The sequence below is a fragment of the Petaurus breviceps genome, unplaced genomic scaffold (assembly GCF_028583685.1).
Source record: "Petaurus breviceps papuanus isolate PSGF00001 unplaced genomic scaffold, PetGlider_PUasm1.0 138, whole genome shotgun sequence".
NCBI classification, from domain to species: Eukaryota; Metazoa; Chordata; class Mammalia; order Diprotodontia; family Petauridae; genus Petaurus; species Petaurus breviceps.
In genome coordinates this window covers 15,553,828-15,581,329 of record NW_027185694.1, presented here as the reverse complement: position 1 = coordinate 15,581,329, position 27,502 = coordinate 15,553,828, and the positions used below count along the sequence as shown (strand labels likewise).

The window sequence follows — 27,502 nt, the reverse complement described above, 5'->3', positions numbered from 1 at the left end:
CTCTCTCCCCCCCCCTCAAAAGTTTGTTTTGCCTCTTATTGCCTACATTGATCTGCCCTAACTTTAATCACCACTCCATTTTCTTTCATCTTCTTTCCTCCTACTTCCCCTATGAGTAACGTAGATTTCTATACCCAACAGCGTATGTGTCTATACATTTTCTTCCCTCTTTGAACCAATTCAGATGAGAGTGAGGGTCAAGTGTTGTTTGTCCCTCCCCCATTTTCTCCTCTGTAAAAGCTCTTCCACATGAGTTATTTTCCCCATTCTTTCTTTCCCTTCCTCCTTCTCCCAGTGCATCCTTCTTTATTTTCAAGATCATCTCAGCATAAATGACTCACTCCCACAGTTTCTGTTATGTAGAGTTCTTCTAACTGCCGTAATAATGATAAAAGTTCTTAGGAGTAATAGGCATCATTTTCCCATATAGGAATGTAAACATTTTAACCTTATTTAATCCCTTATGATTTCTCTTTTCTATTTGTCTTTTCATGCTTTTCTTGAGTCTCATGGTTGAATGTCAAATTTTCTATTCAATTCTGGTCTTTTCATCAGGAATGCTTCAAAGTCCACTATTTCCTCACATAGCCATCTTTTTTTCCACTAAAGGATTATATGCAGTTTTGCTAGGTAGGTTATTCTTGGTTGTAATGCTAGCTCCTTTTGTGTTCCAGAAAATCATATTCCAAGCCCTTCACTTCTTTAATATGGAAGCTGCTAGATCTTGCATGATCCTGACTATGGCTTCACATATTTGAACTGTTTCTTTCTGGTTGCTTGAAGTATTTTCTCTTTGACCTAGGAGCTCTAGAATTTGGCTATAGTATTTCTGGAAGTTTTCATTTGGGGATCTCTTTGAGCAGGTGTTTGGTGAATTCTTTCCATTTCTATTTTACCCTCTGGCTCTAGGATATTGGAACAGTTTTCCTTTATAATTTCTTGAATATGATATCTAAGGTTCTTTCTTTGATGATGGCTTTCATGTAGTCCAATAATTCCTAAATTATCTCTTCTCAAAATATTTTCCAGGTCAGTTGCTATTTCAAGAGACAGTTCACATTTTATTCTCTTCTTTCATTCTTTTGGATTTGTTTTATTGTTTCTTGATGTCTCATAGCATCATTAGTATCTACTTGCCCAATTCTAATTTTAAAGGAATTATTTTCTTTAGTGAGGTTTTCCATTTTTTTTCCCACTTGGCCAATTCTACTTTTTAAGGAGTTATTTTCACCAATAAAGTTTTTTAGTTCTGTTACCATGTGACCAATTCTATTTTTAAGGTGTTACTTTCTGTTATTTTTTGCACCTCTGATCTAACCAAGCTGTTAATTGTCATTTCATAATTTTCTTGCATAACTCATTTCTTTTTCCAATTTTTCCTCTACTACTCTTATTTGGTAATCATTTTTTTAGCTTTTCCAGTAATTCTTGTTTGGCTTGAGTTCAATTCACATTTTTTTGGGGGAAGATTTGCTTGTAGCTGTTTTGACAATATTGTCTTCTTCTGAGTTTGTGTCTTAATCTTCTCACCATAAGCAGTTTTTTACGGTCAGATTGTTTTTATTGTTCTTTGCTGATTTTCCCAGTCTATTTCTTGACTTTTAACCTTATGTTAAACATGAGCTCTGTACCTGGTAAAGGTGAGAGGGCACTTTCACAAGCTTTAGGCTTTTTTGCACTGCTGTTTTCAGAATTAATTCTGGGGGTTTAAAAGTTTTTCATGCTTCCAAGGTGATGTGAACCTATGATTACTGCTCTCCTGGTCTGCACTCTAGTCTTTACATAGGATCTCTTGTAGCCTGATCCTGATCCCTTGAAGCTACAATTAATAGTGCTCCTTGGGGACCCTGCTCCCTTTTGACTGCAAGTGCTCCTCTGCACTATAGAACAGCAACCTGGAAATACTATAGGCAATGGAATTGCCACACAGCACCTGATCCCACATGCAGTACCAGCACAGGGATCTCCTATAATCTCTTTATGACTTCTTGTCCAATTCACTTACCGTCTTTGACTTAAGAGTTCTGGAATTTGCTGCTGCTATTATCTCAACTTCTATAAGCATTTTTAAAAACAAAATATAGGCCCTTTTCCTCTTTCTTTAATCTCCTTGGGTTTAAAGACATAGTAGCAAACAGTTTAACAGCCTTTTGGGCAAAGTTCCAAATTGCTTTGCATAACAGCTGGACTAGTTCACAGCTCCACCAATAGCACACTAGTGTACTTGTTTTCTCATATCTACAGGATTTGTCATTTTCCTTTTTTTTTTTTTTGTCAGCTCAGATAATCTGATGGGTATAAAGCATTGCTCTGATTTGCATTTATCTAATCTAGACGTGCACAACTTGGCAGTAGGCAGGGGCCAACATTAAAATAGGCTAAACTTCTTTGGGCAAATAGGTTTTCAGTGGCTCATTTTCCAAGTAAAGGCAGCTAGGGACAGACTGACGATGGCTGCTTGCCACAGGTCATGTGACAAACAGGAGAGAGTGCACAGTGACCAGCCACTTTGTTGTGCAGGCCTGATCTAAACAGTAATGATTTGGAGCATTTTTTTTTTTCTGTTCAACTACTGATAGCTTTGATTGTTCCTTTGAAAATTGCTTATTCATACCTTTTGGCACTTTGTTAACTGAGGAATGGCTTTTATATTTGTACATTTGACTTAGGACCCTGTATATTTTTAGAAATGAGACCTTTAGCAGAGAAATTTGCTACAAAGATTTTCTCCCCAGGCTCCATTTTATTTTTCACAGTCTACCATTTGGTTAAGGTTTTCAACAATCTAACTTATTCATGCTCTTTTCATTTTTTTTCCTCCCAAACTCTTATTTCATTCCAAATTTCTTTTTTTCCTTGCTTTATTTCTTCTAGTCATTCTTGCAGCCTTTATGGCCAAGTTACATTTTCTCTATGAGGGGTCTGTTTGCATTTATTGTGGGAGCTACTCTCTTCTTTTGGGGATTCCTCTGAGTCTTTACAACCCATACTATTTATTTCTTCATTATGTGTGGCATTTTCTTATATTTACTCATTTTTTTCAGTCTCAGTTCTTGGTTTGGAATTTGGTGGTCAGGCTATTCCCCTCCAGACCTTTTGGATGGCTTGCATTGTCTTTGTTTGGTCCTATCACTTTTGTAGACTAGGTGTCACTGCCACTTACTTCTTTGGCCAGTTCAGAAGGGTTTGTTGGTACTAAGTGCCACTCTCTGCTTCAATTCCTAGAGTCTGTCTCATTTTCCTGTGAGTTCGTTTAAGGCTCTGGTTTCAACCAAAATCTGTCTTCTGTTTGCACGATCCTTGATTGAAAACTGATTCTGTCCCTTTGTAGGCCTAACAGGCCTCAGAGGAATCCTAGAAGCTACACTGCTCTTAAGCCTTCTAACAAACCCTCCTAGTGCTAAGCAACCAGGTACTGAGCTGGCTTGACTTCCTGTTATGGCTCTAAATGCTCCAAGGAATAAGATGAAGCCCTGTGTCCCTGCACAGTGACATGGGGGTAGGTTCTTTTCCTCCTTCTGTTCTGACAAGACAGTTTCAAGATCTGGATTTAGGCCTTTGATTTGATTACTGTACTGACTTTAAACTCCCTGTTCAAGAAAACTGGTTTCAAGTATGTTTGTGGGAGCTTGCTCTGGATGCCTCTGGCTTTCTGCTAATCTACCTCAGTTTGCACTAGTTTTCCTGATCTGATTCCTCTTCCTGACTTCATCAGCTTCCATATTTATATGTTTTTATAAAGGTGATATTTATACTGGCCTCCTGGTGAGAACCTGCCCACAGTGGCATGTAATTATCCTTTTTTTTTCTTTAACATTCTGATCTGTATGGAAGAAATATTTCTGGTTCTTTGCAGTTTCATTATCAGTGATCTTTGGTTTTAGATATTTGCTATAATTTATATGAGGAAAGCTGGACTTCTCTATACTTTTTCCCTCTCGTTACTTTTCATATGAACCAGAAAGCCTGCTTACAAAAATTCCACACAGAAATTTAACATACATTAGTTAAATCAACTACCATAATGGAGATTAATGGAACCTGAAAAAAACAATAAACCAAGAAACACCTTGCTTATTAGCAAACATTTGATTTACTTGCCAAGAAGACACATATGGAAATCAAGGTCAACCTGATTTAGAATACAGATTCATTCCTAAGATCTTGTGGAGAAGGATGATGGAAGATTATGAATATTACTGATTCACAGAACAGCAAGAAACAATAAAAGGGGAGGATTACTTAAAGAAAGCTTGGGGAGAGAGCCAAGAAAACAAAATTATCACTAAGGAAGTTAAGAATGAAAGTAGGACAACAAATAGATGGAAAAGATCTGCAAGATTTTTCTGACAAACTTTCTACCATCAAGAACAGTGCTCAATCACATCTAGATTCTAACATATTGCTGAATGTGATTATGAAGGAAGTGAAAATGGTACTGAAGTAAACAAAGATGGGAAAAGCAGCTGAACAGAGGTACATTCTAAAGGTAACAGAATTATAATGACACTCAGGGACTAGTCAGTAGCTGAGGAAAAGAAAAGTGTAAGAGAAATTCTGTGTATTGTGTGTGTGTGTGTTCTGATTATTTATTAAAATTTGAATGCCAGCATGCCTTGCCACATTCATTACATTGAAAAGGTTTCTCTGCACTATAAATTTTCTGATGTTCATTAAGCTGTCTTTTTTTATCAGAAAGTCATACCACGTTCATTACATCCCAAATGGTTTCTCACCAGTATGAATAGACCAATGTTGATTAAGGAATGCATAAAGGCAATGCCTAAAGCAAATGCCTAAGTCTAAAGGCCCTCTCACATATATTACATTCATAGGATTTCTCACCAGTATGAATTCTCTGATGTTCAGTAAAGTTCTGAGTACCTGAGGGAGGCCTTGACACATTTATTTCATTGCTAAGGATTCTCACTAGTATTAATTTTTTCATATTCCTTAAGCTTTTCTTTCAATCGAAAGGTCTTTTCACATGTATCACATTTATATGCCTTAAATATTTCTTTCATTGAAATGCTTAGCTTTGGAGCAGCGAAGGATTCATGTTGAGTTTCCAAATCTAGATGGCTAATCCTTGGAACACCTCCCAAGCATCCATGGTGCTTCTTTTTGTTTCAAGTGATAGATGACATATAGTTCAGAAAATATAATTCCTGTGGGGCCCCAGCTGACAGGAGCACAGGGACTATCTTTCCTCCCCAATTTTACCTCCTCCTGGACAAGGGCAGAGTCATCTAAAGGCAGAGCTCATGGCCTTAACCTGGGCCTCCATCCCGTCCTGCCCTGCCCAAAGCCAAGAGGAACTTTTCTTACACAAAGGTATAAGAGGAAATTTTCAGACATTACTACTAAAAAGACAAATGAGAAAACATAAATAATTGCTGACTCCAAGGGTCTATTTTCCCAGCTATATAAAATGTTTATGATAATCATCTACATACGTATCAATGGTACCATTGATGTAAGTATTACAAGGAAATAGTTATTTAGGCATTGATAAGCAATATTCCATTGTCCTGGACTCTTCTCTCTCTATAGTGCTTCTCTTGGTGATCTCATCAATTCCTATGGATAAAATTACCATCTCTGTGCTAATAATTCTCAGATCTACCTGTCCTGTCCCATCCTCTCTACTGACTTCCAATTTTGCACCTGCAACTGCCTTTCTGACATCCTGAACAGGACATCCAAGAGACATTTTAAATTCAGCATATCTAAAACAGAACTTACTATCTTACTATCGTTTCATTCCTACACCTTCCTTGTTCAAACACCTCCCACCCCCCAACTTCCCTATTATTATAAAGGGAAATCCTATAGGCATGTAACCTAGGTGTCATCCTCTACTATTTCTCATTCCCATATCCAATCTGTCGCCAAGGCCTATTAATTTCACCTTTGCAACATCTCTCAAATATGCCCCCATCTATCCTCTGACATTGCCATCACTCTGGCCCAGGCCCTCATCAGCTAACTTCTAGACCACTTCAATAGACTACTGGTGGTTCTGTCTGCTTCAAATCTCTCCCCACTTCAATCTAACCTCTATTCAGCCACCAAAATAATTTTTCTATATGGCAAGTCAAACCATGCTATCACTCTAGTCAATAAACTCCAATGATTTCCCATCTTACCTCCTGGATCAAATACAAAATTCTGTGTGTGTGTGTGTGTGTGTGTGTGTGTGTGTATATATATATATATATATATATAATTACAAGTCCTTTATGACCTAGCCCCCTCCTACATTTCCACTCCTCTTACACCTTACTCCTCACCATGTACTCTTAAATCCAAAAAGGCTGGCCTCCTTGATACTCCATGAACAAGACACTCCATCTCAGCTGTGGACATTTTCTCTGGCTGTCCCCCATGCCTGGAATGTTCTCCTTCCTCATCTCTGCCTAATTGTTTTCTATATATCTTGTATATAGCTTGTTCGTACATATTTGTTTGTGGTCTCCCCCATTGGGAGGAGCTCCTTGAGGACAGGGACTGTCTTTGTATTCTTTTGTATCCCCAGAGTTTTTCACAGTGCCTGGTGCAGAGTGGGTACTTAATAAATGTTTATGAACTGACTAGAAGAATCACAGTTTAATCAACACAGTTTAAAAAAATGTACAGAAAAGAAGATCATTATTTTTAAAGTTTTTATTCCACAGAGAAAAATGCCACCTTAGAGGTTCTCCTCTCTCAACAAGGTTATTTTTCTCCCTCATCCAACAAGATTATTTCTCATTCAAAAATCAAAATGTTACAAATTTTTTAGAAGATATAGGATAAGATATAAGATATCTCAAATTTGTGTTTCCTTTTGGGAAACTGCAAATTTCTTTTAATGACTCCAAACTTCTCCATTAAACAAAGGCTCATCCTATTAATACTAATATTCTTCTGGTGGAGTTATATGATTGTGATTCATAGAAGGAAACAAACGAAAGTATGTCATCAAAGAAATATATAATAAAAAAAGACTGGCTGTTTACATAATGAAAACAAGATGTAACCAAAGGATAGCTGGAATACTCTATTCATATCCTCCCATGTTAAAAGCAGCATATTGAACTGAAAAAGGGAAAAAGTGGAAGTTATCTGTATTAAGCATTAATTGAAGTTATATGCACTGAGAGTAGAGAATTAGAACAAATATAATTTAAAATTCTATCTCTTTTTGAAATTCTGAGAACAAGAGTGAATCAGTATAGTTTCATCTGAAGGTATTCAAAAGAAAAAAATTTTTAAATAGTATTTGAAATGGAAAGGACTATGTGGGATGAAAAACCCCATTCAAAATTTAATCAAGAACATGGAGGTTTCTCAGGATAGAAACAGGAAATTTTAATTTTCTTCCCCTGGGGGAAGAGGGTGGTCCTCTCCATGGCAGATCAGGGAGAAGAGGAGTGTTACAGAAAACGGAACAAGAATTTAAACCCTAATGCAGTCAAGCCCCCTCCCTCCTACTGTCCCTTCTCCCATTGGCTGGGAGGCGGATGCAAGTCTTGGGACAAAATCTTCCCCAATGGCAAATAACAAAGAAGCCCACCACTATCCCCTATTGGCTGGGAGGCAGGCAGGGAACCAGGGTATTATTCATGTCCTTATTTGGCAAACGCCAACAAGGGTGGAAGTCAAAAGACTCCTAAAGAGGCCTAATGCTGATGTGGCAGTAGTAAAGAAGGGGGAAAGAAGGGGAAAAGAAGGGGGAAATGGGAAGCCAAAACTCCGACTTGCTCCTACAAGAAAACTTATGGGCTGAGAAGTTTCACCTTTCCCATTCAGGACAGAAAACAATGAATGAATGAATGAATACATAAATAAATATTTATTAGCACACAGTGCTAAGTGCTGGGGATAAACACATATAGTAGTCCCTGCCCTCACAAGTTTATAATCAAATTGGGGAGACAAATATGGCATCAAACATATACAAAACAAACTATATATAAGATAAATAGGAAACAATAGGGGGAAGGAATGTAATTAAGAGGGGTTAAGAAAGACTTCCTATAAAAGGTGGGATTTTTGTTGGAACTTAAGGAAGGCAGGAAAGTTGGAACACAGAAAGGATTGTTCTTGGAATGGGGAAAGAATGATCCTGAAAGGGGATGTGATAAGGAAAGTTTTTATAAATTTCTATCAGGAAGAAATCACTGGACAGACAACAGACTATTTATAAGGTTAACAATGGTATGTGAAATCGTAAAAAGACTGAGTTATTCAAATTTTCAGAATTGCTACTTCAGAAGGGCCAGACAAATGAAGATAATCTAATCTCAAGGACAGATGGACTAAAATCAGGTAAAGTAATACAAGGAAGTTAAAGTCAAAGAAAAGCTAATGTTCATTTAATGCATAGTAAATAGTCCTACTAGAGGGGAAAACAATTAGGTAATTGATGAATTGTGCTCAGTTACATACTGAAGTACAACTTTTTTTTTCCAGTTTAGGTTAGAGCTCCTTCCTAGACAATTTCACAGTGAATTAAAAGAATGCATGTTTGGATTCCCAGGAACAGTAGTAAACCTGAAGATTGGGCCAGTAGTTTAATGGATTAACATTAAGATCAAGGTAGAAGGCTTTAATTAAATGATTGGCCTCAATGATCAGTATAAACAAAATTCCATTTAGTTTGCTCATTTTTATTCCATTATGGGAAAATGAGGTTAGTGTATCCATTAAATTGCCTAGAGTTTCTAGTCTCAAAATGCATGAATAACCAACTCATCAATTTTCCTTTAAAACTAGTTCCCTATTTCTATCATCATACCCCTACTCATTTGAGCTCAAACACCTGGGATCATATTTAATTTCCTTTATTGTTTCCCCAAAACCTAGCCAATCACCAAGTTCTGCTTCAATCTTGTATATCTCTCATCTTTTTCATTCCTACTGGATAATAATCTCCTAACTAATCTGCCCCTCTTACCCATAACAAACAATGCTGATACTTTATTTCATTTGAGCTTTACAATAACACTGTAAAGAAGGCATACCGTGTTTCCCTGATAATAAGACACTGTCTTATTAATTTTTTTGGACAGAAAAACACCAGAGGGCTTATTTTCAGGGGAGGGCTTATTTTAATGAACATTGACAGGAATTTTAATAAACAGGTAAATGTGAACAAAAAAATGTACCTTTATTCAATAAGCAAATCACTGGGGAAGAACAGGATGACGTGCTCACTGCTGCAGCTCTGATTGGATGCAGCTCAGAGCGAGGCGTGCGTTTCACGGGGTGGGGGTGGGGGGCGGTGCATACAGAGGGTACCGTAATGTAGCGTGTAGCGCAGGGGATCACCTTCACTGCAATAGCAATCTCAATAGGGCTTATTTTCGGGGGAGGGCTTATTTTAGAGGAATCTTACACAGTAAGGGGAGGGCTTATTTTCGGGATAGGTCTTATTATCGGGGAAACACGGTAACAGGTACTATTGTTGCCATAAAGAAATTGAAGATCAGAAACATTAAGTGGCTTGCCTATGGTCACACGGTAAAGTATCAGAGGTGCTTCTAACTTTCCATCTATAATGCCAAGCAAAGGTAACTTCCCAAGCTTCAAAATACCAGCATAGCTGCTCTCCATTTTATTCAGTGACAAATTAAGAACAGAGAGAATCAACATATAGCATAATTCAAAATACAGCATTTACCAAGGGTGATTCAATAATCTCCAAGTACTACCCCACCCCTGGACATTGCATTCATTTAGTCAATCACAAAGCCCCTCTTCTAAATACCACTCCACCCCTAGGCTGTACCTTCATTTCATCACAAAGCCCCTGTTCTCAAATGGAAATTAGTTTCCAATCATAAGTAAAGTACATTCATTTGTTCAATCACAGAGCACAAAAAGGTCAAAAGTTCCCCACCCTTGGATCACAATTGAATCTACCCCAGAGTTACAACAAGCTTAAGCACAGTATTTAATACCCAAATGGAGGTCTTTTCTTCATCTTGACAAGAGGCAAGTTCTCAGCAATCTTTGTTCCTAGGGAGACAAAGCTTAGCAAGGCCACAAGATACATAGCCAGTGTCTTCATTAATTCATTCTCTGTCTGCAGAACAGTCCTAGGACCCCTGAAAACATTAGCAAAACCCTCTTCCAGGATTTCTGTAAACATACAACAAGAAAATCCTTCTTCAGGGCTTCGGAACCAACAGCAAGGTTCCAGGACCTCTGAAACAACAGGACTGTCCTTCACCAGTGGACAAATCTGGCAAAACAACATCAAAACAGGCAGAGAAAGTACCAGCAAAACAGCCATGTCTCCTCAGTCCTTGGAAGCTCTGGGTGGCAGCTCTCAAAAGTCCTGGACAATTCAAAGTAGCCCTCAGCAATCCTCTCAGTCTCTCTCTGCCTCCAAGGTGCTGCTTCCAAAAAAGTTCTTCTGCCTCTCCCTTTTCTTGTGTCTCTCTAAATTTATGTCACCAGCTCTACCCAGTTCAGCCCTCTCTTTTCAGGTCAACAAGTCCATCCCACAAATGGGATTTACAAGCTCTGGGTTTTAACACGATCAAACCAAAAACCAAGCCAATACAGGGGGATCTTTAAATTCCATTACTATTACACCATCCCCCCTCAAAAAAAAAAAAAGCTCCATATTGTGAAATACTACAACTTCTAACTCTGAGAATCTGGTTATTATGTGAAGGAAGTAACATGTGTTTGCTTTTCCATTTTGTTGTAAAAGGCATTTAACTCATCACTTTCAAAAGCACACTCATCTTTGATCCAGATACCTTATTGATAGTAAACATCTCCCAAGGAACTTGATTATAAAAACAAAAGTTCTATATGCACCAAAATAGTTTAAAACAATGGTTTATAAGCCAAAAATTATAAGCATTTTTTTGGTAGAGGCAAATACCTAGAAACAACATTGATTCCCACTGGAATATTATTACTATATTTTAAGAAATAATGGCTGGGAAGAGGGAAAGGGATATAGGAGGAAATTTAAGTGATATTGTGAAAAGGGATATAATGGAATCTTGTTTTGCTCCCACAAAAGTTATTGGAAGATAATCGATAGCTGTAGGGAAGCTCTTGCTTATCTTAAATAAATCATCGTGACCTCCCTGGAACTATGTCAATGACCAGAGAGAACTAGAAAGGTGGGGGTGTGGCACACAGCTCCTACCTTAGAAGAAAAGACATCAGGTCCCCTTCAGGTCTCAAGTATCCAGACTACCTGTCTCGGTAATCTACATAATCTGCATATATTAAGGGAATGTAGAATAAATAGAAGGAAATAAACTGAGGAGTATGAGGAATTTGAATAATCTTTCAGAAATTTGACTATATATATAGATATGAAATGTAGAATATATACATAGAGGGAGATAAAATAAGGAATTTGAGGAATTTAACCCCAAGTCTACCAGGAAGGACAAAATTTATAGACCCTCACTCCTGGTTCAGTATGAGTGTGGGTATGCCTCTAGTAAGTATGGCTATACCTCATACTTAATTCCTTGATGGAAGTGTAAATAAACATCTTACTTTGAATGTTCTATTTATGAGTTCTTTCAGTGAGAAGGAGGTTTGTTTTAAGGGGTACATTATGTGGCTCTTCCTAAGGGTCCCCAAAAAAGGGAAGCAGTGAGCAGTAGAAGCTTGTCCCAGGTTAACTCCCTGACCCTACCTGGAAGTCCTGTGATCCCTACAGCTGTACTGAGGGGCATCTCATATGGACCATCCTAAGGGCCCCAAGGGAGGAGTGGACCTGGAAGCTCGTCCAGTCTACCTCTTTCGACACTGCCTGAGAAGTCCTGTGAACTTCAAAAACGTGTTTCTCACAATATGAAAGCAAAAGATAACAATAAAATGTATTTTTAGTTAAAAAATGACAAATACGATAAATACAGGGAAGCAGAGAAGACTTACATGAACTGATACAGAGTGAAACAAGCAGAACCAGGAAAACAATATATACAAGAATAAAACATTGGAACTAGAACAATAACAAGATGATAAAAATGAATGCTGTATAATTATGACCAAGCTTGGACCTAAAGAAGAATTACAATGATAAATTCTTTGACAAGAGACAAAGTATTTAATTGCAAAAGTGGAAGACTGTGCAATATTGCATAAAATCTGACTTTTCACCCTATAGATTGTTTTTCTGGATTTCCCCTCTCAGGCCCCCACCCCCCTTTATTCTTTGTTATAGAGGATGGAACTCTGGAAAAGAAAGGAGGGAAGAATACATTTAGAAATGCTAAGTTATGTAAAAATAAAAGCAATAAAATTTATTCTTAAAAACCTATACATTTCATATTTATAAGATCATCTGTTTCACAGATACTGAAAAGTTTCCCATTATTAGAAGAAATAAGTATGTATACATAAGTTATATTAAGCTATTATTATAAGTTTAAAAACTGAAATGTTATACTACAAAAGACAAATATTAATACATTGAAGATAAATTCCTCACCAAATAGAGATGGCTGATGAAAATGACTTAAAAAGCAGCAATGTTAATTATGCTAATCATTTTAAACTGAAAGGGCATAAGAGTATGCAGTTAAATCAAAAAAGTTGCAAAAAATCTTCTGTAACTTTAGGCTAAATATAAAGAAGCATCAAATGATAAATGGGATATAATTCCTCCAATAAAAGGTGGCAATATTGTTTTTAAAAGATCTTAAATTCAAAAAAAAATTTCTGCAACACTGGGTAGAAAAAGAACTACAAAAATCTATGAAGAAATGAAAATGGGTAAATCAAAAGATTCTGTGGGATTGAGAAGTTGATCAAAAGTAGATAACTTAACTTATATTTGAAAGACTAGGTACAAAAGCCAGAGAGGAAGCAGTAAAACCATGGATATACAGGAATAACCCACATAATGTCCTTAGTTGGTGACAGGAATACATTTTTATGGGATACTATTATCTCTAGAACAGCAAGGTTACAAACAGGCAATTGAAAGAACCATGTTACAATAGTTTCATAACTTCATAGTTGAGTTTGGTTATAATGTATTAGCAACAACATCATAAAATATTGAGGCAACTTTCTACAACGTATGCCTACAGCTGCAATATAAGAATAATATAACAAAGTGATGTATAAGAGAAAGAAAGCCTCAGGAGAAAAAACTGTGGACTTTGAAGATGTAGTCATTTAAAACTGGATTGACAAAGGGAAGGAGTGTAGAATACACTCCAGGGAACTGTGATGTGTAGCACACCTTTCTAGGCCTCTGTTTATTTCTTATGCTAATAATCTGATAATCCCTGAATTCCATTAAAAGAATCCCTTTAAAAATCACCTAGAAATAAACAAAGCAATTATTTTTGCATTTAAACGTGCACAGTGGGTCTTAACTGACATCAAAATTACACTATCTCCATTATATTAAAATATTTCAGCACACAAAACAAGTTATCCCCTAAACCAGCTCATTAACATCAACGATTGCATTTTATAGAATTATTTTCACACTAAAATTCAAAATCATGGTTAATACATGTTCCATATACATAATTCTGAGAGATCAAGGGCTACTTATGCCAGAATTACAATCAGAGGGGAAAAAGTTCATAGTCTAATTCTGCTATGGAGCCACCTCTGCCCTCTGTGCATGTATAGTAATACATCCTCTGTCAAAACTGACAACCTGTTAGAATTGTAAGGTCTAAGAGAAAATAGACATGTCAACATTTTAAAGTGCTCTCAGGTATAGGGTGAAACAGAGCTATCATTTTCCTCCCATCTCTTGAAAACAAACAAAACAACAACAAAAACCCAAACCTTATGCTTATAGCTTCCATTACCTTTTATTTCGAAGACCAGAGCAAATTCATACATTCACTTCACCAAATAGAATCATAACAATTTAAAGCTGGAAGGGAACTTTAAGATTATCTAGTTCAAATCCCTAACATTCACATCCAGAAACTCAGGCTCAGGGAGGTAAACTGATTGACTCAAGATCACAGAACTAATGAGCAGCACAGCCAGGATTTGAACCAAGACCTTTTAATGCCAAATCCCGAGTTTTTTTCCATTATAACACATTCCCCCACCAGGCAGGCCTTAAAATAAAGGTCTTTTGTTTCACAGATTTATTTGTAAGTCAGTTATTTAGAATGCAGAACATATTTTCCATAGATACAATGTTTTGAGTGGTGGCTAGCCCAGAAAGAATAGGTATAAGCCATTATATAGATAAAATATTGTACATGTGAAACATAAAAAAATTTTTTAACTTATAAAAGTTATAATTAAATAATATTAAATTAAAATTGAATGATACATTTATATTGGAGAAAACAGGCACATTTAGCCAGGAGAAGAGAAGATTTTGGGAGGGAATTGATGGCTGTTTTCAAATAATTGAATACAGCCTATTTTTCATGTAAAAGAGGAACTCTATTCTATTATCCTAAAGGGTGCAAACTAAATCAATCTGTTCAAGGAAAACTTTCTGAGAAGAGTTGCCCAACAAGACACCAGGCTTTTTCTTGAATTAATGACTCATCATCATCAGAAGTGTTCCAATAGAGGTTACGTGACCATCTAACAAGTATGTAATAGAAGGGAGTTTTAACTATAAGACTTTTTAAGTATCCCCACCCACTGTAAAATTCTATTAAACACAATCCCCTTATACTATCTTTTCTCAAGATGCAAAGGATGACTGTAAGTACCTCTTGACAACTGACCCTTGAACACTAGGTTCTCACAGAGAATTATGAGGTCTTTACCAAAGCCTGAATGGCTTATTTAAATGACTGAATGAATAAAAAAGCCAAAGAACACAGAAATTAAGAATTAGACAAGTTCAACTTTCCTGAGTCTTTCTAAAAGGCAAACCTGAAAAAATTTTAGTTTCAATTTTTGTTAGTGCTTTTGAAGTTTTAAATTTACAAGTTTTTATTTAAATTTATACTACATGAAAGAAATCATATTTCTCCAGAAAAACGATAAATTTAAAAATGGTAAATGCAGATGGTTAAAAAAAAATCAAACTTATCCATACCAAATACTTCAACAAAGATCATAATTTTCTAATTATATATTATATATGAAATCATTCAAATTAAAATTGGACTCTGACTCAGAAATTTAGAACTGAAATGGACCCATAGAACATTATCTAGTCCAGTACGATCACTTTATATATAAAGACATTTAATCAGAAAGGCTGAGTTCCCCAAGCTCACATATAAACAGAAACCAAATTAAAAATCATTTCTAGGGGTGGCTAGGTGGCACAGTGAATAGAGTGGAGTCAGGAGGACCTGAGTTGAAATCCAGCCTCAGACACTTAACACAAAAAAACCTAGCTGTGTGACCTTGGGCGAGTCACTTAACCCCAAGTGCCCTACCTTCCTTCCCCCCTCCACAAAGAAATAAAATAAAATAAAAATCATTTCTAAAAAATCTTATGATAATGAAAATACAATTTTTCTGATTATGTTTAAAAGTAAAAAAATATAATAGCTAGTATTTATATAGTGTTTTAAGTTTTTTTTTAATGTGCTTTACATTTTATTTCATTTCCAACTAGATCAACCTTATAATTTAAAACAAAAGGAAAAAAATTACAGGGGTAAAGTTTATACTAAGCCCATGATACAAATGATTCTAGTACTCAAACAGAAGGGACTAAATATAGAACAATGGCTTTAAGTGTATAACTTTTATCTTTCAATTAGTTTTTGTGATAGTTTAAGTTACTCAAAGTAGTGAAACAAAGAATTAAATAGAATTTTAAAGATCTGAATATTATCTCTAATTGGAACCTGGCCACACTGTAAAAAAAGGCAATTTTAGAAATAAAAACAAATGATTTGTACTCAGTACTTTCCATATGCTACATTTCAAACAATGGAAGCTACTAAGAAAAAAATACTACCCACAAATCTTCACATTATAGAAACTGCAAGCAACCATGAAAACACAGGATTTTATACTTGCATTCCTCTGAATCATCTTGTTTAGAAACCAAAATCAATACTGGCAAACATGTGTTCATCAAAATAATCCCTAGGTTCTACCACTACCATTGTCCAGCAAGAAGTATGACATCAGAAACTTAGAGTTAAAAATTAAATGAGCCTTCAAAGTCTAAGTTTCTTAACTTCTGTATCAGTTTTCCTGGAGAAGAAAATAAACATACTATTACACAGACTGACTAAATCAGGCATAAAGAAGCACAGCCCTTCAAGAAATAAGCAATAGGGAAAAGAAGGCAAATGTAAAACAGAGTTTCAAAGATTCTTCTGCACCATGAATTATAAATGTTTTACATCTCGACCTAGGAAAGTCTCCTTACCATCCCAAGGCAGAAGAGGATGAAGAGCAGAAGCCATGGTAAATCTGTACAGCTTCGATCCTCCAGAGGTTTCCACTCTCGTTTGGAGCTCTAAATTGAAAACACAAAATAAAAGAGAACAGAGATAAGTTAGTTAAAACTAAAAAGTACAAACCCACAACAACTGACCACCTTCCCTATTCTGCCTTCAGAAATCTAAAAAACAAATCCATTATTAAATAAACATGTATTAAGTGTCTGTATGTGCCAAATCCTGTGCCAGGTATTGAAGATTCAAATACAAAAGTGAGATGAGAGTTTCAGCCACCATGGAACTTAATTTCTATTGAGGGATACCACATAATCAGAGACAAGTACATTCATGATATTCACAAAATGAACAAATTTTAAGAGAAAAACATAGGCAGAGGGACCTTGAAGGTCATCTAGTTTAACTCTTTTATTATATAGATGGAAAAACCACAGCCTAAAAAGGTGAAGTCACTTACCTCCTAAAGTCATATTTATTAAATAATAAAAGTCAGAACTTGAACTCACATCTTCTGATACAAGCACACTGTTTTTCATCTACTTTGGCAGGATTCCTTCTCTCTTTCTACTATTCTGTCTATTCATCAAAGCCCAGCTTAAACTCTACTTCCTCCAAGAGACCTTTCTTTATGATTCTAGGCAATCATAGTTCCTAGAACTCCAAAGCACTCATTGTCCATACCAATAATATATCATGTAACTGTGTATTGCAATTTACAGTTATTTGTATGTGTAGATATCTTTATATGTAGACTATACGATCTTCATGGGAAATTCTCAAGCCTTACACTTCTTAATCTCACATAGTACTGTTCTTAATAAGTATTTTCCATTCCCTCTCAGCTCTAAATCTATGCTCTTTGGTCAAAGACATAATCAGGATATTGAGTAGACAGACTTCAGTGGAACAAAAATGTCAGGCTTATGAATGATTACTTCAATTTTTATTAATGAAAAATGGAGAAGGGAATTAAATAACAGGTTTAAAAGAGTGGATTGGGGGGTGGGGTGGGGTGGTAGATTTTCCTGTAAGCAATGGGGAGATATTGAAGGTTTTTAAGCAAGAAAAGGACATGAAAAACATGAGACTAAGAAAACTGGAACTAAGTCCCAGTTCCACCACTTAGTAACTATATAACTGGCAAAACTGAAAAAAAAAAACAAACTAACATTTAATAATCACCTGTTAGAATATTACTGTGCCATAAGGAAAGAAGATTATGAAAAATTCAAAGAAATAAGGGAAGACTTACATGAAGTAAGGCAGACTAAGAAAAACTGAAGGAAAATAACAGTATATACAATTACTAGAACTATCTACATGAAGACAACTTTAAATGGTTACAAAATTCAGAGAAAAAACAATGGACAATGTTTGTACTGACTTATAAGGCAAACATCTCTTCTTTTAAGGAACAGAAAGTTAGAAATATCAGATTACATGTAAAATCAATCTTATGTTGCTTTACTGTGTTGAGAAATTATACAATCTGAGGGCACTGAATTGGGAGTTTGTATGATGTTTTGAAATAAAACTTGTAAGTAAAAAGAATTTTTAACTACCTACAATGAACAAGGAGGGATTCAGGGGCAAGTTACTTAACCTCCTACGGGCTCTCTGCCATCAACTGCAAAATGTTCTGAGTGATCCCTAATTTCTCACGAATTTTTAACAGGTCCTTTCCTACTGTATCAAGACATTCCCAGGTCTTTCCAACTTTGAAAAATCTTCACTTCATGGTTTTTCACCTTAAACTATGGCCAATCAATTAATAAGCATTTATTAAACTCTAAGATTTTATGCTTCTATTCCTAAGTAGATTTTTAGGGACCTGTTTTCTATACAAACAATGATATTATGTTTAGATTTTGAGGCACCTAGGTGGCTTGATGGATAAAGCACTGGGACTAGAGTCAGGAAGACCCAAATTCAAATTTGGCCTCAGACACTTACTAGCTCTTTGACCCTGGACAAGTCATTTAACCTCTGCTTATCTTAATACACTGCAAAAGGAAATAGCAAACCACTCCACTATCTTTTCCAAGAAAATCCCATGGGCAGTATGGTTCATGGGGGTCACAAAGAGTTGGACAGAACTGAATGACCAAATAACAACAACAAATCTGAGACTACCTCACAAAAACCCATTTAACCAACAATAGAGATAAAAGAGTACTAATAATTCTCTTATCTCCTCCCTTCAAAAGATCTCTAAGCTGTTAACCAAGTTATTCTAAACCCTAAGCAATGTACAGAGTGGGGCAAGAGAATCAGGAACAGGCTGAACACTGCTAGCTGGATAGTTCCAATGGCAGCATAAAGAAGTTCCATCAGAAAGAAGGTGGCAAAGCTGGAGACCTAGTGGATTATATGGCAATTATGGGTGTGGTTTTAGAAAAAAAGATGTTGGCTATAGGTTGATAGCTCCAGCAGAAGGGTCAGCTCAGTTGGAAAGCAGCATAATGGCTGCTCCATCCATTCACATGTCTAAGACTGTGAGTACTATACTCATAGTCAAATTATCATTAAAAAGTATTGTAGCACAAGAGAAATGCAAGCCAAAATTGCAACACTAAGGTTTTTACCCAAGACCCTACAATTTGGTAAAAATGACAAAAGATGGTAAGTCAGCATTCAAACAGCTGTAGAAAGACAGGTATTATAGTACATTGCTGATGGATTATACATTAATACAACCATTTTGGAGGCAGCTAAGTAATACAATGGATAAAGAGAGCACTAAATCTGAAGCTAGGAAGCCATGAGTTCAAATCTGATCTCAAACACACACTAGCTGCATCACCCTGGACAAGTCACTTCAACAGCTGCCTGCCTCAGTTTTCTTATCTGTAAAAATAAAGATAATAACAGCACCTGCCTCTCAGAATTATTATGAGGATCAAATGAGATTATATTTGTAAAGCACTTTTGAAAACCTTTAAGGCACTATATAAATACTATTATCAGAAAGCAATTTGGAATTTTGCATAAAGTAACTAAAAGGTCCAAACCCTCTGACCTAGAGATTCTACTACAGGGTATATAATCCTAGGAATTCATTGATTAAAAAAAGAAAGACCCTACATACAACAGCAGCACTTTTTGTGGTAGCAAAGAAATTAAAACAAAGTAAGTGCCCGTTTGTTAGGGAATGGAAAAATCTAAAAGTTATAGCCTAGATAAATATTCAGAACACCCTGTTATAAAAGATCTGTCAACATAATAATAAATTAGAGCACCATACCCAACTATACAACTCTAAACAGGAAGTAGAAGTAGAATAATTACACTATAGTAGTGGGAAACTAATAATAATTACACTACTAGTGAAACTGTTAGCTGGGTAGTTCCTATGGTAACAAAAAGAAAAAGTTCCATCAGAAAGAAGTTGGCAAAGCTGGAGCCCTAGTGAATTATATATGGCAATTATGGGAGTGTAAACCTACTACAATCACATACAAAAGCCTACATTTGAAACTTCATTTCAGGATAACAAAACACCAAATCAGAATGTTCAAAGAAATATGGATAATTTTCTATCGTAACATGCTCCCAATGTTCTAACAGTGTGTTTTACTAATAAAAATCTCAAAACTCCAACTTCCAGCCCAGAGCACTAGTGCTTTAAAAAAAAAATCATTACAACAAAATTATCTATCAACAACCCAAATCATGTCTCTTTTTTTCCTTGCTCTAGTCCATAATAATACCAAATTTGGAGCTCTTGCCACTACAGTTCTTTCTTTTTTGCTCTAATCAAGTAAGTCAAGCATTTATTTATGGGACATTTATTATAGATCCAGCACAATGTTAGACTGTTATAGAAGAAATTTTAAAAAGGCCATAGCCAATGGAATTAGGTAAGATATGCCAGTGAATCCCAAAGAATGAGTGAATAGGATAAGTTTGGGGATGGGGGACAGAGGAGGTACACAGGAGGAAAATATGTGCTTTGTCCGTAGATTGTTGAAGAAAGAGTCTAAAGGGCTGAGATGCAGTAGCCCAGGTGGCCAAACCCACAGCAAAAGAACTAGAACTGGTGAATATCAAAGCCAAGGCCAGGTAGGAGGTTTGGTAAGAGGGCATTTCAAAAACTGTTATCTAGTGTCTTTTAAATGGGACACTGTACTGGTACTAACCTTTTAAGAACCTTGAGTAAAACCTTCTCACTCCCTTTATGTTGTATTATATCCACAGCACTTAAGGTGTTTTCCTCTTGACTGATGTCACATCAATTCCCAGCTAAAACACCCCATATAGTCCTGGGAGCAGGGAAAGAAGGAATTGTATGTGACTGGAAACCCAAGAGAAAGGGGATGTGATAGTGTCAAAAATGTCAATAAGTGGCAGTCCTGACCTTGCTGGTATAAAAATGAAGTGGTACTTTGAGGACAGAGAATACTAGAGGAGATGGGGTAGCTCCCTATCCCACAAGTCTTGTCATCATGGTACTGGTTGCCTTGCTACAAGGATTAACAACAGTAAAAGTCTCAAATGTATTCTTCCTTATTGCTGACACTATACACCAGTAGCCAAATTCTGTACCCATATAGGTATAGAGAAAGAGAAGGAGACATGGGAGACCTGTTATGAGTCATGAACTTACTGAAATGAGGCAGGAAGCCCAATGGTTGAATGGTTTTAATGGTTATTTAACAGGTTTAACATAAGGACAGTTGAATGTAATGTTGTTTTCCCCATCCAATTCAAATTCACAAAGAACTACCAAAATTAAGATGACTCCAGCACTTTCAGCATGGTTTTTGCCTTTCCTTCTTTTTTCTAACTTGCAAATAAGCCCCCTTCCATTTCTTACCCAAGCACATGAACATTATTTTGTTAGAGAGAAAAGCGCAATGCTGATTGCAAATATGGGCCCTCTCATTCAGAAATGTTTAAAATTAATAAATAAACATCAGTTACCAGAAAAGAAACTCACCTATCTCCTTTAAAGATATGTCTATTCCATTTAACAATGAAGGCTTAATACCTCTTAGGGATAAAGGAAATAGTCTTTCTTAATTCTCTGAGGTATTTAGTATAGTGCCCTACTTACCAAAATACTAGAAAAAAAATAAGATCTTTGATATCATTAATGGAATAAGGGCAATCTAGCTTCGTATTTCAGTAGTTGTTACAACTTTAAGAGGACTTCTGGGGGGATGGAACACTATGTGTCAGCCTGTGTCCAAGGAGACTAGGTCACTTAACTATACCCCAAGTGGGAATAGCAGCCTGAAAAGAAAGACAGGAGGAGGTGTTTGAAGGACTCAATGTCAGCCCTGAAAACCAAGGAGAAATCAGAAACAGAAATAAGACCCATGTACTGTCACTACTACCTCAATTCAGTAACTACTCCTAGGTTTTAAGGAATACTAAGTTATGTAAACCAATTTTCTCCAATTTTCCTTTGACACCACTTTTATGACCATTTCACAGACTCCTTTTTTCTGAGAAAGCAGACCACATCTCTAAAATCATGTCTGACCAATCCTGTATTTCATTTCATTATGCCCAGGAGGCCCCCACAATAAGCATCTCCCGTGGTTACTAGTACCCAGACTCTTATGGGAATTCAGGCATATAGGTGACAAATGATGATCTCTCAGGGATGAAGGGGAGGTATATACTCGTTTTTACCAATTTCTTTTAGACAGGAGTTTCCTATGTTAAGACAAAGAGGTATCCACTCAAAATCCTCAAAGCTCCCTCCAAGGACATTCTGCTTCATGCAATCCTACAATATGCCTTTTTATTTGTAGGGAGTACTATAACAAGAAAAGGATAAAAGAGCTGATGTGTATCATTTTTGCCACAGTTTTCAATACAGTGAGCAGGCTTGATGAAGCTGGATAGCAATAAAACATGGAGGTTTTTTATCCTTCTGTTCATACCACCTGCAAATAAAACCCTGTAATAGGATTTTGAAAGACACTGCCTGTCCTTTGGGAAAGCTCTGTCAAGGATTCAAAGTATATAACTACTTACTGCTACCATAAGTAATCTACTTCATTTGCTAAGTCTGGTGATAGCAATCTATATTAGAAGGTAAAAATAAAAGCATGATTTTAACAGGCAGTTAAAGGCAATAAGATACATTGAGTGGAAAAATATAGTCATCTATGTCCAAATGCCTTTCTTAGTTCATGAACTTAATGGTTAATCACTAAAATTCATCTAGTTTACCACCAAAGTCAAAGAAGAGAAATGTCACTCATTAGTAGTTTTCACAAATTACATACAAACATATCAACACAAAAGCCTTTCAGGGATTTACTTTTGACAATAGCTGACGCTCTTTTCAGGACAACTGACAAAAGTCACGAATCTGAAAGAGGACCATCGGTATATATCAATAGAAAGAAATACATGTAATATTGTAATGCATGCAATAGACCTCAAACTAATGCCCCATTAGTAATAAAGCACAAAGTTGCAACCTTTAAAGCTCTGCTGTAGCCCTCAAACAGTATTCACAATTATTTCATTCCTTTTAAAATGAGTTGTTTTCATTCTTTTTGAGTGTGAGTAAATCTTTTTTGAGTATCAGGACCCCTTTTTTTAGATAAAAAAATTAATGAAATCCTAACAGTAGAAGTTATACTATTATCTGCTGATTGAGAAAATACATACAGGCAAAAAGATACTAGGAAATCAGTAAAAACTTTTAAATGAATTAATATTTTATTAATTTTAATGCCATTTGGGGGTAGCTAGGTGGCGCAGTGAATAGAGCACCAGTCCTGCAGTCAGGAGGACCTGAGTTCAAATTTGAACTCAGACACTTAACACAAAAACTAGCCATGTGACCTTGGGCAAGTCACTTAATGCTAACTGCCCTCCCCTCTCCAAAAAGTAAAAAAAAAAAATTAAAAATGTAATACCATTTACATGTATAAAGGTGAGGGTTAATTGAGCCAGCAAATCAATAATCTCAATTCTAATTAAAGTGACAAGATGCCTTGATACCTTTATCAAATGAGAACACCTCAATTGCTCACTAGGTATGAACAAGGCTAGATATCTCCCCTTTCATCAATCAAAGGCACTCAACTAGGTGAGCAGAAAGTCTGTTCATATGGGTAGAGAGATGATCACCCTCTGTGAGGCTTATATAAAAACCCGGCAGTTGGCTGGGAATGGAGGGTTTCAAGCATCTAGTGGCTTAGTCATGGAAGCCCCCGGCAAAGCCACTGAGAAAGAATCGCATGGGTGTGAGGAGAGCAGTGACACATACCAGCTCTGTTACCCCAGATAATTCCCTTAATTTCTCAGTATTCCTAGACAATTCTCTAAAAACTAAGTTTTGAAGAGGACTCTGATCTTGTCAGTAGGGAGAATTTCCACACCAAGGAACGGATTTTCTCCACAATAATGAATTCACAGGCTTCTAATTCCATTGCAGAAGGCAAACTGCAAGTCCCAGAACCCTGGCATAATAGGCATTACTAGGCTGGGCTACCCCAGTGCAGTGGGAACATGAAAGCACCTGAGACCCCAGCATGGAAAGTCAGTGACCAGGACCCTGATTCCCCAGCACCAGAAGCTCGAGACAGTGCTACCTATGCCCCAGAAGCAGAGTTTAACTTTAAAAGTCACAACACAGGCTGAAAATTCAGTAAGAAACAGAAGACGGCCCTGACCACAGAAAGCTACTAGGGCCAAAGGGAAGATGAAAACACAACTCAGAAGAGGACAACAATGTCACACTCTCTATGTGTGATGCCTCAAAATGGAATATTATTTGGTCTCAAATTCAAAAAGTCTTCTTGGAAGAGCTCAAAGAAGATTTTAAAAAATCAAGTAATAGAGGTAGAAGAAAATTTGGGGAAAGATACTAGAATTATGAAGGATAAATATGAAAAAAAGACTCAAGAGTTTGAAAAAGGAAGCACAAAAACTGACTGAAGAAAACAACTCTTTTTGTGGTGACAAAGAATTGGAAGTAGAGGGGATGTCCATCAGTTGTGGAATGGCTGAACAAGTTGTGGTACATTAATGTACTGGAATACTATTGTGCTATAGGAAATAATGAGCAGGAGGATTTCAGAAAAGCCTGGAAAGATTTACATGAACTGATGCTGAGTGAAGTGAGCAAACAGAACACTGTCCACAGTAACAGCAACATTGTGTGATGATCAACTACAACAGACTTAGTTCTTCTCAGCAATACAAGAATCCAAAACAATTCCAAAAGACTTGTGATGGAAAATCCTAACCACATCCAGAGAAAGAACTACAGAGTCTGAATGCAGAGCAAAGCATATTATTTTCATGTTTGCTTTTTTGTTTTTTCTTTCCCATGGTTTTTACCTTTTTCTCTGATTCTTCTTTCACAACATGACTAATGTGGAAATATATTTAACATGACTGTACATGTATAACCTGTATCAGAGAGTTTGCTTTTGGGGGGAGGAGAGAGAGAAGAAAGGGAGGGAGAACATTTTGGAACTCAAAAATCTTTAAAAAATGAATGCTGAAAACTACCTTTACATGTAATTGGAAAAAATACTGAAAAAAAATTGACAATTTATACACCTACTTGTCATTATTTTTACCAATTCCTCCTCATTTTCAATTAAAAAAAAAACAACAACACACAGAGGTTGTCTCCAAAAGATTCACAATGGAAAAGCAATGTGGATGGAAGCATACTATCTGCTCTCTTTCTGTTGTTTTGTTTCTTCTTTCTTGTGGTTCCTCCCATTAGTTCTAGTACTTCTTTACATCATGACTAATGTGAAAATATATTCAATATGAATGCATAGGTAGAGCCTATATCAGATTGTGTGCTGTGTTGGGGAAGGGAGAGGAAAGGGAGAGAAAATTTGGAACTCAAAGTCTTATGGAAGTGAATGTTGTAAACTAAAAATAAATTAATTAAAAAAAAATAAATTCAAAGGGCAGCTAGGTGGCGCAGTGAATAGAGCACCAGCCCAGGAGTCAGGAGGATCTGAGTTCAAATACAGGCTCAGACACTTCACACACACACACACACACACACACACACACACACACACACACACACAAAACAACTAGCTGTGTGACCCTGGGCAAGTCACTTAATCCCAACTGCTCTCCAAAAAAATAAGTAAATTCAGAATATATATAAGGTAAAAAGAAGAAAATACAGGCTGTCCCAACCCAAAAGTTTTAGTATAGTTTTAAGCTTAGGTAGCTTCAGCTAAGCTTTTAGTAGTTTAAAACTGCACTAAGACTTTGGGGACACCTGTATTAAACATTTGGCTTCTTTCTAATGCTGTCCTCTAGCTCTATCCTTCTTCCTTAGTACTATATGCACAAAAGAACTTGTTGAATGAAGTGTTGATCAATTCTAGCACCCCAGTATAGACTCCTAGTAATGCCAAACGGGTGCAAATGATAAAATTCCATGACTGATCTCATAAGAATTAAAACTGCCAATAATTCCCAGGGTGAAAGAAAGACAAACACATATAGTAGACAATTTAAGACTGTTGCATTTTACCAACAATGACATGTACAAAAAAGTGTTGGAAAAATCGAGGCCATTTATGATTGGAAAAGGAAATAGTCTGGCCATTTAGTATGAGCAAAGAATAACAAACAGCCCACATGTTGCACTGATAGCCATGATATAAAAATACATAGTAAAAAAAGCCTCTAGTACATTGGGTAAAATACAGACAAGACTGATACAAGATGAGAAGAGTCACAATATCTATTAGTAGAGAGAATACCACAATGCACCAGAACAGCCAAGTGACTATTTAAAAATTTTTTTTTTCAGTTAACAAGCATTTATTATCTATCCCTCCCAAGAACCCCCCTCAATATGAAAAAAAATTAAACGAAATCCTTGTAACAAATGCATAGTTAAGCAAAACTAATTCCCAAAATTGGTGATGTCCAAAACTGTTTTTCAAAGTCGTCTTCACAATTTTATTGTATGAATGGTTCTCTTGGTTCTGCTAAACTTTACTTTGCATCAATTTATACAAATCTTCCCAGGTTTCTCTGAAACTGATCATTTCATCATTTCTTATGGTACAATATTTATTACATCCACATGCTATAATTTTTCATCAGTTCCAAATGAACCCCTCTTAGTTTCTAGTTCTTTGCCACTACAAAAAAAAGCTGCAATATAATATTTCTGTGCATATGGTTCTTTTCTCCTCTTTCTATGATCTCTCTGAGTGGAAAGAGCATGCTTTCAGCTTCCTTCCCTGCTCATAGAGCTCTCTCCAAAATGGAGATACACTCTGGCAACTTTCTCAGCTGCTGCAATTTTAGGCATCCTACTTTTGGGGGTAAGTTGAGGTTAGTCAATTACAGTAGTCCTGACCAAAAAATAAAGAAAGAACAACTTTGGAGAGTATGGATCCTGGGAGGAGGGGGTATAGAAAATAGAGGGAAGAGACCAGAAGCACAATGCTAATTAAAATTAATACTACAGAGGAGGAGAAATATAGCCAGCTGGCATGAAAAAAAAAGGCTTCTGGAAATACTTCTCAGTAATGTCCTGTGATAGCCTCTCCTTATCTACTTCCTTATCAGTCCTTGGTAGCCAGCCTAAAGACTAAAGAAATTCAATTTCAGAACATTTGATTGATGAAGGTAAAAAATTGGTTCAGCCACTCAGTCTCCTTTCCTCAGTACTCCAAACTAGCCACCTTCATGATTGGAGCCACCTTGATGTTGATGTCCAACCCTGCAAGCCTAAGAGATTGCAAAGAGCAGACAGCAAGGGCTGAGGAAAGGACACAATAGTGCAGGATCTTCTTAAGGAAAGGGATCAATGGTAAATTTTTAGCAAGCACAAAGCTGAAAAAAAAATCACAAAGTGATTAAGACACACAACAGCTAATTAAGGTGAAATGAACAAGCTTTTTAAGAAAAATTTAATCACCATAAGCAAGCACTTTGCAACAAAGGCAATAATCAAATCTCTTGAAGATGAAGTTAGCAGAACAAATTTTGTAATGCTCCCTGAAATGACAAGGCAGTAACTCTAAGAATCTCCAGAAGAATAAAAATTAAGTATAACTATAAAAGAAATAAAAATATAATTTAGAGTTCTTAAGAAAAATCGGCCAGTCTAAAGACTAGAGAATTTAGAACAAAAGACACCAACACTCTTCAACAATATTTTCTGAAAAAATTCTTCAATATTGTTG

General features: G+C 36.3%; 1 protein-coding gene across 2 annotated transcripts in view; it reads right to left on the bottom strand.

Moving 5' to 3' along the window:
• The window catches only part of SLC44A1 (solute carrier family 44 member 1), a 217,524-nt gene that overhangs the window by 154,902 nt on the left and 35,120 nt on the right, over positions 1 to 27,502 (bottom strand). For both annotated transcript variants that reach the window (XM_069106130.1, XM_069106121.1), the window contains exon 2: positions 16,313 to 16,402. In XM_069106130.1, coding sequence (XP_068962231.1) covers positions 16,313 to 16,402 — 90 coding nt within the window. The remainder of the gene's footprint in view (positions 1 to 16,312; positions 16,403 to 27,502) is intronic.